This window comes from Cheilinus undulatus, linkage group 16, assembly GCF_018320785.1.
Source record: "Cheilinus undulatus linkage group 16, ASM1832078v1, whole genome shotgun sequence".
Classification (NCBI taxonomy): Eukaryota; Metazoa; Chordata; class Actinopteri; order Labriformes; family Labridae; genus Cheilinus; species Cheilinus undulatus.
Window position 1 is genome coordinate 18,819,327 of NC_054880.1, and position 17,931 is coordinate 18,837,257.

At 39.5% G+C, this 17,931-nt stretch overlaps 2 protein-coding genes across 2 annotated transcripts; one reads left to right on the plus strand and one right to left on the minus strand.

Moving 5' to 3' along the window:
• Positions 1–456: 456 nt before the first annotated feature.
• mrps21 (mitochondrial ribosomal protein S21) lies at positions 457–3,622 on the minus strand. The gene is made up of 2 exons (XM_041809532.1): positions 3,502–3,622; positions 457–858 (listed from the first exon to the last, which is right to left on the minus strand). The coding sequence occupies exons 1-2, from the start codon at positions 3,582–3,584 to the stop codon at positions 678–680; spliced, it is 264 nt and encodes an 87-aa protein (XP_041665466.1). The 5' UTR covers positions 3,585–3,622; the 3' UTR covers positions 457–677.
• Positions 3,623–5,947: 2,325 nt separating this feature from the next.
• On the plus strand, positions 5,948–14,705 carry crabp2b (cellular retinoic acid binding protein 2, b). Its single transcript, XM_041809609.1, has 4 exons — positions 5,948–6,128; positions 11,179–11,357; positions 11,716–11,832; positions 14,351–14,705. The coding sequence occupies exons 1-4, from the start codon at positions 6,047–6,049 to the stop codon at positions 14,399–14,401; spliced, it is 429 nt and encodes a 142-aa protein (XP_041665543.1). The 5' UTR covers positions 5,948–6,046; the 3' UTR covers positions 14,402–14,705.
• Positions 14,706–17,931: the final 3,226 nt, after the last annotated feature.

Consider the following 17,931-nt stretch of genomic DNA (forward strand, 5'->3'; position numbering starts at 1 on the left):
ATAAGCACACTTAAAGGCTTCCTGTGGTGAAGCGGGGGGTTTGACAGATCTGTACTGCTTATGGGTCTAGAATAGGGAGTGTGAAGAGCGTGTGTGACAACACAAGCAGTCATTAAAACCAAACTGTGCTGAGTGACCCTGAGAGCTGCTGCTGAGCTCAGACTCTGTTATTTAAAAAAAATCCACTGTATTTAGTCTAATAAAGTGGAAGGTCATTTTCAAATACGCATTGAGCTTTTACATGGACAAGTCATCACCTGTGGCTGGACATAATAAACACTGATGTTTACACTTAACCTTGGCTTTTAAGAAAGTCTTTACCTGTAAGAAAACACATTTTAAATTGTTTCAGGAGTTTCAGGAATTGTCTCACATTTATTGTTTTTCATAAGCAAGATTTTTAGGAATATTCAACTCAAGAAGAAAACCTCATGAATGAAAACAAAAGATGATCTCTCTTGGTTTAAGCACTGCTCGTCTCAAGCCGAATTTAATGTGAAAATGCAATAACAGTCAAAACTTGACATTACAATAAATGCAAATATGAAATCCTCATTTGCCAGAGTTTCCCCATGTCCATTTAGATGAAACACTGACTTCACACGGATCTTGAATGTGTCTTCCTCTTGCTGGACCCAGTCCACTGAAGTCCTCATCTCTCTTCACACTCCATTCCTCTAGTTCCCAAGCCAGGGGTCCTCTCTGTTTGTCCTTGAGATAAAGGCAATTTTTCTGCCCATTTCCATGTGGTAGATCCGCCTGCAGTTCTCAAAGTTCTTCCTCTGTCGTTCCCGACAGGGCTTCTCGAAGTAGCGCTTGCGTTTCACTGTTTCAATTATCCCATCCTGAGTGAGAATCCTGGAACAAGTTAAGAAAAGTCTGATTAAATGAGATTTTGTTTGCATTCCAGACATTCTTTTCAACAGGTTATAAAAAGCAACACTTATGGAGAAACAGACAGTCTCAGCTCCTGAATTTTTGATAGAGAATAATAGCCAAATGAAGATAAAAATACATTAAATGCAGCAAGAATAGCCCAACATGCAAGATGAGTGTAAGAGAAATGCATCAGGTCAGAGAGAAGGATTCTGAATCATCTGATTTGCATTTTTTACACTTTCAATCATGAGTAACAAATCAGTTGTGGAAACACTGCCATGGGTAGCAGATTGCCTAGAGGTGTGGTTATGTCCCGTGTACGCAGGTGGCTCATGTTTGTCTGGCCTGTGGCTCCTTTCCCGCATGTCTCATCCCTACTCTCTTATCCCTGTTCCAAACTCTATCTACTGTGTATATATACTAGGGCTGAACAATTTTGGAAAATGATCTAATTGTAATTTTTTTCCCCAATGTTGAAATTGCGATTTGATATGTGACTGATTATTCCTTAACTGTCTTTTATTCCTAAACAAGGGCTGAGCAATCTTTTATGAGTGTCTAATTCTGATTATTTTGATTCATATTGAAGAATGGATATGAATTGTTGCATTGAAGGGTTTTTTCATTCTTATATTTATTAAGAAAGAAGTACCAAAATGAAGAAGGTAGAATTTTTTGGTGGACTATTCTAAAAAAAGGCACCAGAATAACTGCATGATATGCCATGCATAAAAAACTCTGCTGCAAAAAAAAGTTTAAAACTAGTATTTTGACATAAATTTCAGGTCAAATAAATATTGCACCTTTTGGGATTTGAAAATTGCAGCAGGCTATATTGTGATTTAATCTAATTTTCAATTAATTGCCCAGCCCTACTATATAAATATATATAATATATAGTAGTCTTTTGTGATATAAGGAAAACTGTTGCAGAAATAAAATAGCCTAGACGTGGGAAAGGGAATGGAAAAATAAAACTGAAATCATTAATACTATTATTTATACAATGTATATAAGATAAGCTCATAGTTTTCAGTATTTTGCCTTGTAATAATGCATTGGGTTTAGTACAATGAAAGCCAGTCATTGACAAAGCTGATTTTCCCTTGCTTATGCATTCACTGTTCATGGTCTCCAGAAAGAAATCACATTTTATATGCTATCATGGAAAAAGAATGAAAAATAACATGTATGCATGTATGTTTTTTTTTCAGTTATGTTTTTCTGCAGCCTGATGCTACAGTCTAAAAAAAATCATTCTTTAATTAATCTACACTCAGTACCCCATAATGAGTGAAAAACATATTTTTTTTTGCAAATGTATGAAAAATTAAAAACTGAAATGTTATATTTTCATAAGTATTCAGACCATTTGCACTTGAGAGATTTGAAATCTAGCTCAGATTCCTCCCATTTTTCTTGATCTTTGCACATCTCTATAGAAGGCCTCACAGCTGGCAATGCAAAGCATCAAAAACCAAACCATGAGGTCAAAGGAACCGTCTGCAGAGCTCAGAGATGGGAATGTTGAAAGGCACAGATCTGGGTAGGGCTACAAAAAATGTGCTGCACTGAAGGTTCCCAAGAGCACAGTGGCCTCCATTAATCTCAAATGGAAGAAGTTTGGCACAACCAGGGCTCTTCCAAGAGCTGGTCATCCAGCCTAAATGAGCAATCAGGGGAGGGGACCAAGAACCTGATGGCCACGCTGACTGAGCTCCAGAGATCCTGTGTGGAGATGGGGCAAAGTTGCTGAAGGACAACCATCACCACAGCCCTCTAACGATCTGGGCTTTATGGCACAGTAGGTAGACAGAAGCCTCTCCTCAGTGCAAAACACATGAGAGCCTAATGTGAAAGCCAATAAGATGATATGCACTGTCAGCTGTTAGGCCTTCTACAGAGAGGTGTATGTCTTTTCAAATCATGTCCAATCAGTTTGATTCACCATGGGTAAATTAAACTGATTGGAAAACATCTCAACACAGATGAAAAGAAATGTTAGAAACCTGAGCTAAATTTCCAGTGTTTTAGCAAATTGTCTGAATACTTTTGTCAGTGAGATATTTCTGAGTGTTTACTGAGTGTAGATTAATGAGAATTAATACTATAGCGACTGTAAGAACTACAGCATCAGGCTACAAAACAACAAAATTAAAAACAGTGAATGTGCTGGTGGGTCTCGATGCCATTGAGAACCACTGCGTAAGTGTTCATGGCAAAGAGCTTACTTTAAAACCGTGATTCAGCACAAATTATGCTGACATTATTACAGTTCATGTTTTGAAATGCGCAGTCTGCTACAAATTAGGTCCTTTTCAGTCTCCTTTAACTCGTTCTGTATGTTTGGGTAATGCCAGGTAGCCGGACTTTTGTAATATCAAGTTGCAACCTAACTTTAATGTGGTGTTTTACTTATTTGTGAAGCTCTGAATGTATCAAGAATTAATGAATCCATTTAAACATCGAAATTTAGCTACAAGCTACAAGCAGCGATGCTGCGCAGCCGCAGTTCCGTGACATTGAGCGGAAGGCTAATGACAACTTAGCGAACGTTAGCTAAGCGTTCTGTGGATAACTAACAACGTTTAAAATATTATAGCTTAAAATCTTGATTTCTACCTGTTTAAAGTCTTGTATGCCGCTTCAACGTTGCCTTCCTGGACCATGACAGTCCGAGCGATGAAGCGAAGGTGGTTTGACATGGTGAAGCCAGTGTCCGCTCATAAATGCCCGACTGGAAACATCGAACATTGACTGAAAAGGTTCCTAATGCGGAGAAACTCATAACTCAACGCTAGGTGGCACTGTGCTCAACAATCCTTGTGGAATCACTGGTTGAAGATGATCCTGTATTCTTCTTCATCTGTTACAAAATACACAATTGCCTCTATTTTTAATTTTTGCAATGCGCATATTCACTGAAGGCAAACTAGCAACATTTAAACTGATATTAAATTTTTTATTTTAGTCTGGAAAATAAATGATTTAAGTCTTCTAAAAGCTGTTTCAGTAATGCAACCCATTCAACCATACCAGTGGATACAACTCTTATGGTTTGGATAATCATGAACAATTAAAAGTTTTAACCTATGGCTTTTTTAATTTTGTTTTATTTAGTCATTCAAACTTTTGTTCATGTAAGCTATGTAATTTGATATTTGATATCAAATATATATCTGTCAGATTATTTTGTCAAATCTGGGAAATAACACACACAGACATTATGAATCCATGTTTCCACTGCACATGGAGTAGTTTTACAGTTTATACAGAAGGAGACTGTCTTTAGGGTAATCACAGATTCATGAAACCACATCTGTTGTCATAACTACAGAGACAGTGGTGTCCAGTGTTATGTTTTCATCAGGTCCATTGTCCTCTTCTTCTTCTCATCTCTGAGCTGCAGCTGTCCTCTGTGTGTTTCAGTCCGAGGTCAGACGGCGGTGAAAGCTGGTCCTGGACATTATGCCTAATTTGCATTCAAAAGTGCCTTTATATGAGCTTACTCTTTATAAAGTACCCAGTGAGGATTATTCCCATGTTACTGAAACTCTATAGGGTACAGTAGCTGCCAGGTGCCACAGGGAGGAATGCTGAGACAAGCAGCACAGATAACATCATGGCTCCTTGTGTTGGGTGAATGTGCAGCATCGTGTTTCCAGAGGCATCCCCTGTGATCCAGACCTGATGAAATAGTCTTGGCAGTGTGAGAGCTACATGCCTGTGTTTGTGTGTATGTCTGTATGAGAGAGAGAGAGAAGAGGGGAGAAGGGAAAAGTGTAAACAGGTAGTCTACACCTTGAAGAAGTTTGCCTTTTTGGTGAAGAAATTCCAGAAAAATACAATTTGTTGCTTTTCTTTTTTACTGTTTTTAGGTGTATCAGATGTCTGTGATCTTTGACTGGTAGCAATGCATTGAAAGTAACTGAGTTTATTTTGAAAGCCAAATACCAACAACATTTTAAAGTGTCAGTAACCAAAATGAACATCCTGTTATGGATAGGTTTGGGGTCTTTCTTTTCACACCCTTCTTTTCCATTAAAACTATAAGCTGGCTGTAAACAGAGATGTAACAGATGTGTTTCATTATATATTGGGTGAAGCCCAGGAAACAAAGAACTACAACTCCCAGTGCCACAGGTCATTGTGGGGGAGATGTCACTTCCTGGCCTCTTGTTTGTTAAGACCTGCTGATTGGGGGACTGTTTTTTTCACTTGTACAGGCATTTGCAGCAGCTGAAGAGTTATACTGAGGTCAGGGCAGATGCTCTGCTCTTACATCTCATCGGTGATGCCCACAGCAGTGTAGCCATTCTTTATTATGGCACTAACTGTGCTTATTTTAGCAGGTGCCAACTTTCTCCACCCTGGCAGTTCATGGGAGCAGAAGACAGAGACGGCACCTTGGGGATGAACTGGAACAGAGATTGCAAGGCAGGCCTCCCCATCCGACATCAGTGCCTGACCTGATGAATGCTCTACAGAATGAATGGGCACAAATTCCCACAGAAACACTTGTGGAAAGCCTTCCAGGAAGAGTGGAGGCAGTTGTAGCATGCCTTCAGTTGTAAGTCTTATCTGAATTTCTCATCATCACCAGCTTCACTAAGGGAATGATCACCTTTGCTGATATCTGGTTTCCTGGTTTCACATTCCTGACCAGAACTTAAAACATAGCCACAGGTTGGGATTAATGGACGAAAAAAAACCTCATTTTTTTGATAGTTCTTCGCCTATCCCGCCCGTTTTAAGGGAACCTAGAGTCCATTGCGTTTCCTGGAATTCTTGTCATAATTGGCTCATAATTGACACCAACTTAAAAAAACAATTAACACTTTTCCTAAGTATCCAACAACATCAAAGCTCTTACTGGAAGCTCATTTTCCAGCTCGTATCTAAATCTTTCACCATGCTGACAGAGGTGGAGGCTACAGTAAGAATCAGGGGGGAAAGTCCCTCCCTGCTTCCAGCATTCTGATTTGCTGACCTCTCATCAGGTCCCGGCGAGCTGTCAGCCAATCAGAGGAGGCGCAGATGCTGGCAGAGAAGAGACTGCTTCATGAACTGAACCGGTTAACGGAGGGAGGCAGATACTCAGACGAGGCAACAGCCAGAAACTACTTCTAGTCTGCAACGAAGAATATCTGCACGTTTTCGGAGCAAAATGGAGAAGAAAATCGCGGATTTTTCGGGAAAATGGACGATGAAGTCTTCGGAGAATTTCGAGGAGCTTCTGAAAGCCCTGGGTGAGCATGTATGCAAAAGTAGAAAACTGTTTATTTAGCTAACTATAAATGCAAAGAAAACTGTGCAAAAACAGTTATTGCAACAATTGTCCAAGTTGTTTTCAATGCAAAACTGTTTTTTAACTTTAATGCAAATCAACAGACAGCTGTGATCAGTTTTATTATGCACCATGAAGACAAAATTTAAAAATGCACAACAGAAAAAAAAGGAAGGAAAATGAGACACTGGCTGCACAAAGGCCTGTCAGTCATCTTGTCAATGGCATTATTAGCTGGAAATCCTCTTGACTTAGAGGTTAACTGGAGAACCAAAGTGGTCTGAAGTGCCTGTCTGTGGTTTAATTGGTCTGCTCCTGCCCTGTGTTTTGTCTGTGTTCCTAGGGGGGCAAAAAGGGGTCCTACTAAGCTGCAAGAGGTTGTATAAGAGAGGAAGCTGGAAAGTAGGGAGGTCAGGTGAGGGGCAGCCAGTGGCATCCATAAAAAATCTGAAGACAAATAGCCTGTGGAGGAATGTTAGATTAGACTCATCTGAAGCAGGGTCCTCATGCGGTTGTAATTAGAGCCAGTGTAAACGGAACTAAGCCTTGACATGGGCCCCAGCAGCCAGCCGGCTCCCAGGCTGACTTTCCCTCACTTCCCTGGGCCTCCTCGACCCTGTCTACGACTGTGCATGTTCACGAGCGTGTGTGATGCCTCTTCTAGCGAGACTCAATGAGCGAGTAAGGTCTTAGCTTAATCTGATTTGTTGGGTGGTCTTGATCTTATGAGCCTGTAAAGCTCACATGAATAAGTGGCAAAAACTACGGTGTCAATTTGCAGTTATGTTGTGTTATAAGACATCACATCTCCTATCACACAGCAAATAGAAATTGTTTATCCAGCTAATTAGTGCTTTTCACACCATTTTGCATGTTTCATGTTCAAAACCTCTATTTGGACATGACACCTCAAGCAGGCTAGCCACTGGTGATGTCATTCTTTTGGTTCCTCATCTTATGGACATTTTAACAAACACTAGCAATAAATCTTTTAATATTATATCCAAACTAGGGTTAAACAATTTTGAAAAACATATAGTAATGATTATTTTTGACTCATATTGCACATTCAGTATGAATTATTGTGTTGAAGGGAGTGGTCATTTTATGTCATTCTCATTTTGATTAAGAAAAACTTAAAAAAAAACTTTTCTTATAAACTATGACACTTGAATGAATGCCTGAAGTGTAGGGCATAACATCTCTGCCACAGAAAAAGTTTGAACTGATATTTTGACACACATTTTAGGTTTAAGAAATATTGCACCTTTAGCAATGTGAAAATGGAGCAGGCTATATTGCAATTTAATCAAAATTTCAGTTAACTGCCGAACCCTAGTTAGTTCACCTCTGCAAAGAGTCAGCTGATTTACGCATCCTTGTCATGCCCTTGGGCAGAGTGTTTCGATGTGTTATTTGTGTTTGGTCATTGCTTGTTGTACAGTGATTCCTGCTGGGGGTTTTGGGGTCAAAAACCCCAGCAGGGAGTTTTTCCAGTTGATTTTTTGAGGCTTTTGATGTGAGACAGATTTGCACCATGAGTGAAGTTATCTATTGAGTTAGGGTTCTTCAGTGACTTAAGGTGCTCCTTATGGATGCATAGTGTGTATTCTGTACCAGTATGTATTGTAAAGTAAATCTTAACCAGTGTAGATGTTCTTTTACGTGAGAACAATAGTCATGTACTTTGTCCGCCTCTGGAAATGACAGAAAAGAGAGAAGAACAAAGGGGATGAAAGTTTTTCCCTACCTTTATTCTGACCACCAACTGGCGTCATAACTCTTCATCATAATCCACTAACTGGGTTTAATTACTTCATCAAACAACAGGGAAACATGAAAATACTCATTAAAGATTCACTAAAGCACCCAAAAAGATGCAAATCAGCCACATAAGAAAACAAAAACATGAACAAAGAGATGTACAACCACTTCAAACAATGATCAAGACAACCCAGGACAGCCACAGAGGCACCAGGTGACAGCAAAGGATTCCCACTGGGAGAATGAATAAATCAAAAAAGATTTGAAACTAAAGCTAATAAAGGAGAGCTTAAACTGGATACTCTTAAGGTGGAAGAAAATAACCCCAAAGGGATGTAGGCAAGCTGAAGTTCATTGTTCTCATTTATCTTTACCTGCTTCATTATCAAGAAAAGATACTCAAAAACGTATCTGTGGTGACCCGTCAGTCAGTTACTGTTAGTTTTTGAAGTTCTTTTTCATTTGGTTTTAGAAAACTTTTTTGGAGCTTTGTTTTTTCAGCTTTTTATGCCTTAATTTGATAGGAGTATAAGATTGGTTAGAGTAGGACATTGGAGAGAGAGAGGGGGTTGAGACATGCGGCATATTTCAGATATTAGGCACAACCTAACTGCTTTAACATCAGCGCCTCTTTTAGAAACCTCCTATATATAAAAATCTAAAATGCAGCTGTGAAATTATCCCCATCAGTGACCTTTTTGTTGAGGCCTTAACTGTACGGGTGTTAAAGAGGCTTCAATGGGCACTTACAATGGGCTCATTTACAGTGGGAATTTTAACTATGTGTTCAACAATACTGCTTTAATTAGTGGTTTGAAAGAACACACTAGTGGTTTTGCATGTTTTAGCTTGTTATGTACCAATAAAGTGTGTTTCTCATTACTGGCAACCATTTCCTGAAACATGCCATACAAAGACTGACTCATTTGTTTCAAGTTCAGCATCAGCAAATCAGCCACTTAATTAAAATTAATTAAAATTATTCAACCACTGTGTGGCAATGTTGCGTCAGACTGTTTTTGAATTCTTTGAGGCTGCTTTTGTTTTACTGGATTCATTCACTTTGTTGTAAAGAGCTCATCATGAACATTGTAGAATGTGTTATTTGTAGCATTGTGAGGGTAGTGAATAATTCCCTTACCAAAAGAATATGCAATAACTGCATATTGCTTCTTAACCACAAGTTATTAGTGAAACAAGAGGCAAATTTACAACAAATAAGTGTCAAATTGTGGTATATTTAGGAAAATATCAGGGAATAGTGATGAGGTACAGTAACTGGTTGGCATCCTGGGAGGAAGTGGCAGAAGTGTTAGAAGTCAAGGCAGGTAAACAGGTGTGCTGAGTTATACAGGAAAGGCAAAGGCAATGCTAAATTAGAGCTAACTTGGGGCACATAAACAACCATGTATGGCACAACAACTGAGCTGAAACCAGAAGTGTAGCAGCACTATTTTTTGTATAGGTTGGCCCAACCATGGGACTTTTTTAACCCTAACCGGATGACATAAAGGGTATGAACATTTATATACAGATTCTGTCTGATTTCACAAAGTATATCTAATTAAACAACTACAGCTGTTTTATTACTGCACATACTGTAGTTTTAAAATTCAATAGTAACACATCTATTACATGTTGTATATTCTGTCCACACCTGTTATTTTGAATTCATGTGTTTCAATCAGACCTGTTGCCACAGGTGTATAAAATCAAGCACCTTGCCATGCAGTCTCCATCTGCAAACATTGATACAAAATGGGTTGTTCTGAAGAGCTCAGTGACTTCAAGCGTGGATGCCACAATTCATATAATCTCACCCCTGTTGGATATTCTACAGTGAAATGTAAGTGATATTATTAGAAAGTGGAAGTGTTTAGGAACAACAGCAACTCAGCCACAAGGTGGAAGACCATGTGAAATCACAGAGCTGGGTCAATGACTGCTAAGGCGTGTGGTGTGGAAAAGTTGCCAATGCTCTGCAGATTCCATAGGTGAAGAGATCTAAACATCCACTGGCATTAATGACAATAGGTGTGGCAGGAAACTTGCCACACCTATTGTCATTAATGCCAGTGGGTGTGGCAGGAATCTTGATGAAATAAGTTTCCATGGCTGCACAGCCTCACATCACCAAAATCAATGCCAAGCATCAGATGGCGTGTTGTAAAGCACACTGACACTGGACTGTGGAATGCTTCTCTGTTTGGCAGTCAGATATACAACCTCAACTCCATCACAACCTTTTGGATGAACTGGAACAGAGATCTGACGTCAGTGCCTGACCTCATAACTTCTCTACAGAATGAATGGGCACAAATTCCCACAGAAATGCTCCAAAATCTTGTGGAAAGCCTTCCAGGAAGAGTGGAGGCTGTTATACCAGTAAAAGGGGGCCAACCCCTGTCAAAGCACATGTATTTGAGTACAATGTCATTTCAGTCACTGTAGGTGTAATGGTCAGGCAGCCCAGTACTTTTATTAGTATTTTGTATTTGTATGTGTATTTGCTAACAAAATCAATTGTGCCCGGCGAAGAACGCTACAAGCAATCTGATACACTTCCTGAAGTTTCATTCTCTCTGGCAAAACACGTAGCCAATCGAAATTTAGAATTTAACCACCCCCTAGATATGCGTTAGTCAGGAACTGACAGGTGGGCCGTCCTCAAACTGTCCCCTATCCTCTCCCTACACCAGGGCTGTCCAAACTATGGCCTGGGGGCCAACCGTGGCCCATGGTCCATATAATTGGCCAGCAGACAAGAAAGGTTTGCATTATCACATGAGACCTGTTCTTGGTCATATTGTACTTCCTTGTTTCATCATTAGGCAGTGCTGCTGTGTTATTTCTGTAAACAAACATTTTAATCAGGATTATTTCATTGATATGCTTTATTATGACTAAATTAAGACATCAGTGTAGTTGGTAAACATGCTGACAACCAAAATATTAAGAATATAGTGATTTATGACTAAAGACAAAAGGATTCTGGCAGCAAATATCAGCACAGATGTCACTCATGTACTCCTTTATCTACTCTGTCCTAAGGTCCAGTGTATTTACTTGAAATGAGGTATTTGAAAATAAATAATGTATTTGATAATCTGATTAGATTAGGTAATCTGACCCAGGTTCTCATCTGAGTAAAATCTCCATCTTGTGATGATCAAAACTTTGTTAAAGAGAAGGGATTATTGTGTTTATTGAAATCCCAGCTGATTTTGTGCCTCTGTTTGTGTCAACAGGTGTGAATGTATTTCTAAGGAAGATAGCAGTAGCAGCAGCTTCCAGCCCAGCAGTGGAAATCACCCAGCAGGACGAAAGTCTGTCCATCAAAACATCCACCAGTGTTCGAACCACCCACGTCTCCTTCACCGTGGGTCAGTCCTTCAATGAGACCACTGTGGATGGACGTCCCTGCACGGTACACAGCCCTAACTTCCCATATACTGTAACATTCCTGTGTAATGATGATACATGCATACCAGCATTGGCCAAGGACGGCATAACTAGCCAGAGCTGCGCTTACTGCTTAGACATATGGAAATCATTTACGTGTACCTCCAGAGTGGGTTCTGGTGATAATGCATAGATGTGTTCTTCATTTCTTCAGTGAGTGAGTGGTGAAGGACCTCGTTTCTGACAGATCCATAAAAAATGGTCCAACAAAAGATAATCAACACAAGCGCTCCAGTTATGATGAAATTCAGACTTTGCCAGAAGTTCAGTCTCCAGAGCACTTTATTGATGTCAGTTATTCATCTTTTATATAACTTCCACAGAGTGTCCCTAAGTGGGAAACAGACACAAAGATCAGCTGTGAACAGACTGTACAGAAAGGCGATGGACCAAAGACATCATGGACCAGAGAGCTAACCAACGATGGAGAACTGATACTGGTAACTATCATGCAAACATCACCAATACACAGCATCACAGCATTTAAGATTGTCAAGGGGTTGAATTGCTGGTGTGGTCATCCACAGAGTGAATCCAAAGCAGAAATTTCTCATAATTGACCTTAGGTCTAGGAAACAGGATTAAGAGTACTTCTCTTGAGTTGCTCTTGCAAACTTCCCAAGCACACCTTTTAAACATGCATAAGTAACTGTTAAAGGTCACAACTTTATTGAGATTCACTGAAAAGACCAGCTATGGGTTGCACCAGCTGTGCGTAAGTTCAAACGTAGCCTAGTTTGAACATAAGCTCTTACTTACGACCGAGTTTACACTCTCCTAACATTTAAGGTGTTGCACCAGCTGTGATAGTTTCAACGTAGGCCTAAGTTGTAATTTGAATCTTACACCTACCCCCTACTAGGTGTAAACTGCGTTCTCCATGATCAATAACCCTGTTGTTTTCCATGAGAGATCATTTCTGCCATTCACTGTTATATTGTCTCGTGTTATTAGCGATTTCACCACTCAATATCAGTTTTTTTATTTATACTGGCTCTAGGTTCAGGCTGTAGGCTTCACAATACTTGCATAGGCAAAATGCCTTGTCATATTTTTCATCCACGCTGGATGCTGTTTGATGATTAACGGCAGTTAGTGAACGATATTTTAAGCCATTACCATCTGTAGCAAACACAGGGTTAAAAAATGCTTTTTAGTGATTGGTTATAGTAAGAGAATATGTCATATCTGTGACAATATTTTGGTTAGTTTGGACATAAATCTCTACTAGTTAAGATCAACCTTACGTCTCTGTGGTGTAACCGAGCAATGACACAACTCAAGTTAGAACTTAACCAGTTTCAACGTAGGGTTTAGGTTGGAATTACACCATAACTTAAGGCAGAACTTACGTATAACTGGTGCAACAGGCTGCAGGATCGGGACAAGATACCAGTTTAAATTTTATAAGCAACAGAAGAACACTGGATTCAGTGTTTATTTGGGTTGAAGTACCCAACTGCTCACTAAATGGCTTGAGAACCACCACTTTGGGACACCCCCATCCACTATTAACCGAGCCCCAATAAAGGTGTGCCTAGCTACAAAGCTACACCATATGGTAAAAAGTATTTGGCCACACCTGTTTATTATTGAATTCAGATGTTTCAATAAGACCCGTTTTAATACAAAATACGCTCTGTGGCTTCAAGCGTGTTACTGTGATGGATTTCATCTTTGCAATAAGATGGTTTGTGAAAATTCATACCTGCTGAATATTCCACACTTAACCACGTGATATTATTAGAAAGTGGAAGTGTTTAGGAGCAACAGCAGCCCAGCTACAAAGCAGAAGGCTTCGTAAAATTATAGGGCTAAGACACATGTTATGTAGAAGATGCCAACACTGCTGATGCCAAACAAAGTTGAAGAGTACTGAACTTCCACTGGCCTTAATCTAAGCACAAAAAGTGTGCAGCAGAAGCTTGATGAAATAGGTTTTTATGGCTGAGCAGCTGCATGTAAACAGGATATCACCAAGTCCAATGCCAGGCTTTGGATGGAGTGGTGTAAAGCACACCTACCGGACTGTTGGAGCAGTGGAAAGGTGTTCTGTAGTGGCCATCCATGCTTCTCTGTTTAGAAGTCAGATGGGTGGGCCTGAGTTTGGCAGATGCCAGGAGAGCTTAACCTGCCCTACTGCATTGTGCCAACTGTAAAGTTTGGTGGTGGAGGGCTAATGGTATGGTGAATGGGATAATATTTTTCAGGGAAAGAGGGACGCATTTATTTGATATGATTAAAGAAGCCTTTAGAATGGGATAATCTTCTGTGACTTAGGTCTAGTCCACATGTAGGTCGATGTTTTTGAAAAATGAGCTTTTCTGTTGCTTTTTGCACACACATAAATAGAGTTATAGGTAAGTGAAAATGCAGTTTTTTTGCATGCCCATTTACATGTTCGCAAACAGTCATTCTCCTGCCATATTCATGAACAGAGACTTAATGGAACATGGAGGTCACTGCTGATTTATTCAAACCCCACAGCCAAAGTCAGCAGATTTGGGCAAATTCCATTTTGGGAAGGTGAGGCATCTTGGTGGTGAGGAAGATGCTTTTTAGAATGTAGTGTGTGGATGGCATTATTTCTGAAAACCTTTTTCCTGCATCTCTCACTAGCCTAGTGTGGACTAGGCCGTCATCAGTCTTCAAATAAACTCTTTGAAAAATGCTGCCCATTAAATGCGGCATAGCCAGCATTTGTGAAAACAAATGAAACAATGTCCCTGCTTGTTAAGTGATGCGCACCGACCACAGAAACTATTGTTCATTTTACTGTAAAAGAGATATACGATTATTTTGAGGCTTACAAAGTAACTGGTTCAAATATCCCATTGTAAGCCCTCATATATTTTTGTTAGTAGTTATAAAAGACATTAGTTAATTAGACTGTCTGTAGGAATTTTGCCTCATCAAAATGGTACAAATGTTAAAGCTCTGTCCCTTGTTTTCTTTCAGACGATGACTGCAGGGGATGTTGTCTGCACCAGAGTTTACAGGAGGGAGTGAGGAAATTTCCTCAAGTCTGTTGCACAATCCTCCTGTTTTGTGCCTCATGCATGGTTTACATTACTTTGCCTTGTTTTCTTCTTGGCTAAGTCAGATGTCGGTCAGATCTTGCTCTGACAGTTCATTGTGTAAAGTCTACAGTTTACATGAATGAATGATGGTGGACCAGTAGTAGCTTTTGGTACACATACTCTGAACTTACTCTTTATGTATAGATACATTTCCAACATTCCTCTTTTTAGAAACTCTATTGCAGTAGCTCAACCTTTTTTCAAAATGTCAATAAACTTTTTATATGAATCTACTGTTTTGATTTCTCTTGTTCTTTAAGTTTTCTCCTCCCTCTCCCTTGTCATCCATCAGCATATCACTTTACATCACTTTTCCGTTCATATTCTCCAGATTATTCCCCACCCTTTCCTCCCTCCATTTATCCTTTGCAATCCATACTTTGTCCTCTGTGTGCACTTTTTCTTGTACAATATGGTGTCAATTAGTTCAAAAACCCCAGAAGACAATTCATTCTCTTCAAACTGTGCTTTGAGAGACATTTGGTAAAGACAAGAGGGAAACAGGGAGTGGAAAGGGAAAGAGCGAGGGGAAAATGAAAGAGGGTGGTCATGAGAATATGATTTCATTGCTTTGGGAGAGGTTACACTTTGTTTGCTCCCCTTTCCAGCTGTACCTATTTGCAGAGTGAGCTCAATAAAAATTCCCCCTCTTCTTTGCTTTGGCCTTGCACCCATATATAAAGTTTTTAAGTGGCTTCGCCTGCCCCAATTGTGCAGGGATTTGCAGCTGTTACCTCTGAAAACCCACTTCTTAACAAAGTTGGTGCAAACAAATGATGGAAGTGGGCATGAAATAGGAATAAAAAGCAAGCAAACTAGCTAGAAATTAGTATTTAGGTTCTTTTTTATGTATAATTTACTTTACTCAAACTCAGTCACATGCGTAAGACGTCATCTTGCTGTGAAAAATGGACCTTCAGGGTCTCTTGGCACTTCCTGAGGAGAGTGCTGCAACGGTTCAGAGGGAACGATGGTTTTTCCAGCTTTTTCAAAGAGTTTGCAAACAAGTACCTCTGTGAAGTGTGTCCCAGTTTATACACACTGTGCTGAGCAAGCAAAGGGAGGACTGGGCCTCCACAAGGATGAATGTTCTCAATAACCTCTGATACTGATTTAATGTTTCTGCGCAGTGGAGGAAGTAGCCTACTTAAGCACTCTATTAAAGGTGCTCAAAGTTCAAAACACCACAATTGAATTAAAATTCCCATGATATAATATTATGAGTGTTTCTCACATCTCTTTTGCTATCACTTTTATGCTGCTCTCTGGCCCATGAAAATAAACCTCAAAGTTCTCTGAATCAAACTTAGGACATTTCAGTTTTGTGGGAAAAAGAGAAGGTGTGCAGGTTACCCATGCCATGGGCAAAAATACACCCCCACACCATCACAAATGCTGGCTTTTGCATTAATAACAGTCTGGGTGGTCCTGATGAGTCCTGAAATGTGGACTAGTCAGGCCACAGTGCACTTAACTTGGGGTCAGTCCATCTCAGATGAACTAGAGGCCAGAGAAGTTGGCAGAGCTTGTAGATGTTGATATACCATTTTCACTGTGAAAAGTAGAGTCTTAAATTACAACTGTAGCTGCAGTGACTTACTGTGTTAAGCGGCAATAATTTCCTAAGTGTTCCATGTTGTAATATCCAACACAGGATGATGCCAGTTTAAATGCAGTGCCATTTGACTGAAGATCAAGGACACTCAAAATTGTTTTTTGCCCTTATGTGCAGAGTTCTCCAGATTCAGTGGCTCTTTTGATGATATTATGGACATTTTGTATAATGTCACACCGTTTTAGGGATTGTGATTGTATATATTTCAGTAATTCTTGTCTTGAGAGGTGAAATTCTTCAAAATCTGAACACATTAATTTGAGTCCTTCATGGTTGTGCAAACAGCTCACCTACAGTGTTGCAGGAAACCTTCATTATGTTTTATACATTAGAAGTCACAAAACAAAAAGAACACTGGTTAGTATCAAAAATGCATTATATCTTATGTAGTACAGTCAGGGCGTAGGCACATATGGGTTAATGTATCTTTCGAGCACTGATCTGCAAACAGTTTATATCTGAGAAGAAGACAGACTAGAAAGCATGCATGAGTTACACAACTTCACTCATTATGTTTGTACCTGTAAGTCTCAGAAAAATGTGTCTTCAGTTGCCTTAGTGTAACCAGAGTTATTGTGTAAGCACCCATCACAACCACAGCAATGAAAATACACCGATCTGAACACACAAGAGGTCTGGTTCTGGTCTAAATGACTCATTTGAATGATGGCTGTTGGCCTCGTAAGAGTGAGTCCAAACTTGCCGCACCCTGCTTTTAGCTGGGTCACTTTGCACACATTTATGCCAGATCATTCCTCAGGCAGTGACATCACGGAGCGCTGCATTGCTCCATTGATGGAGGAATGCAGTAGTTTTAGGTCCTGGGGCACCAATACATGAATCAAGACCATTTGAAGAAGTCATGACAAGGAAATTAAAGAATATGATGAGTTACAGAAGCCAGCTTAAAAGAACAAACAGACACCGCTTGATTAGAATGCAAAAAACAAAAGTAAGCAAAGCTCTGGACGGATCAGAAAGACAACACAGTCAGACTTGAATACATTTTAAAGTAGAATAAAAATAGAGACCTTCCCTGTTCTTCTTGACTGTGGGAGACTTTTGTTACAATGGACAAGGATTTTCCCCCTTGGAAATAGAAGGACCGAGCAAAATAAGCGTACATCAACAAACAGCTGGTGCATACCAGGACAAAGAGAGAGGCAGAAAAAGGAAGGTGATGGAGGTCAGTGATAACTAAAAGTCAGTAGTGACAGGGCTCTGAAGGTGATTTAACACCTCAGCAGCATCCCTTTTCCTTACTGACATGAAGGGGATGAATATTTATGCAGACACTTATTTTACCATAGACAATTTCATTGAACTGGCATTACTTGTAGAAAATTGTTTTCATACGTTGACGTTAAAGATTTTGTTTTGCAATTTTTGTCCAAAAATCTAAGTTGAACTGACCATGATTGATTTATAAAATAGTGAAAGGGTAAAACATCCAAGTGGGTGAACACTTTTACAGGAACTTTAACTCAAAAAATAACACATCAATACAATACATCAGTCATTAGATCGATATAAATCATCAAGATGATAAATATGTTCCCAAAAAATGGGTTGAAAATGTTAATTTGATGTATATCTTGACTTTATAGTTTGATCCATGTCCCATTGGTTAACATGGAGGAGGCTGGGCATAATATCTGTACTTCAGTCTGTCAACAGAAAGCTAAGTATTCTGGCTTCACTGATTAAAATAATAATGCGGTATAGGGCTAAAGTTACCAAAAAGGGAACAGAACTGAAATTCTGGATTCTGAGAAATTATCTCCCAAACTTTCTTAATATAAAAGTATTTTTCTCCGATGGCCATTGCTTATTCCTATCAATTA

Coding starts and splice junctions, on each gene's coding strand:
- crabp2b (XM_041809609.1), top strand. CDS start 6,047: ATGGAGAAGAAAATCGCGGATTTTTCGGGAAAATGGACGATGAAGTCT. Junction 11,358..11,715: donor TGGATGGACGTCCCTGCACG/GTACACAGCCCT, acceptor TAACTTCCACAG/AGTGTCCCTAAGTGGGAAAC. Junction 11,833..14,350: donor ACGATGGAGAACTGATACTG/GTAACTATCATG, acceptor GTTTTCTTTCAG/ACGATGACTGCAGGGGATGT.
- mrps21 (XM_041809532.1), bottom strand. CDS start 3,584: ATGTCAAACCACCTTCGCTTCATCGCTCGGACTGTCATGGTCCAGGAA. Junction 859..3,501: donor GCATACAAGACTTTAAACAG/GTAGAAATCAAG, acceptor AACTTGTTCCAG/GATTCTCACTCAGGATGGGA.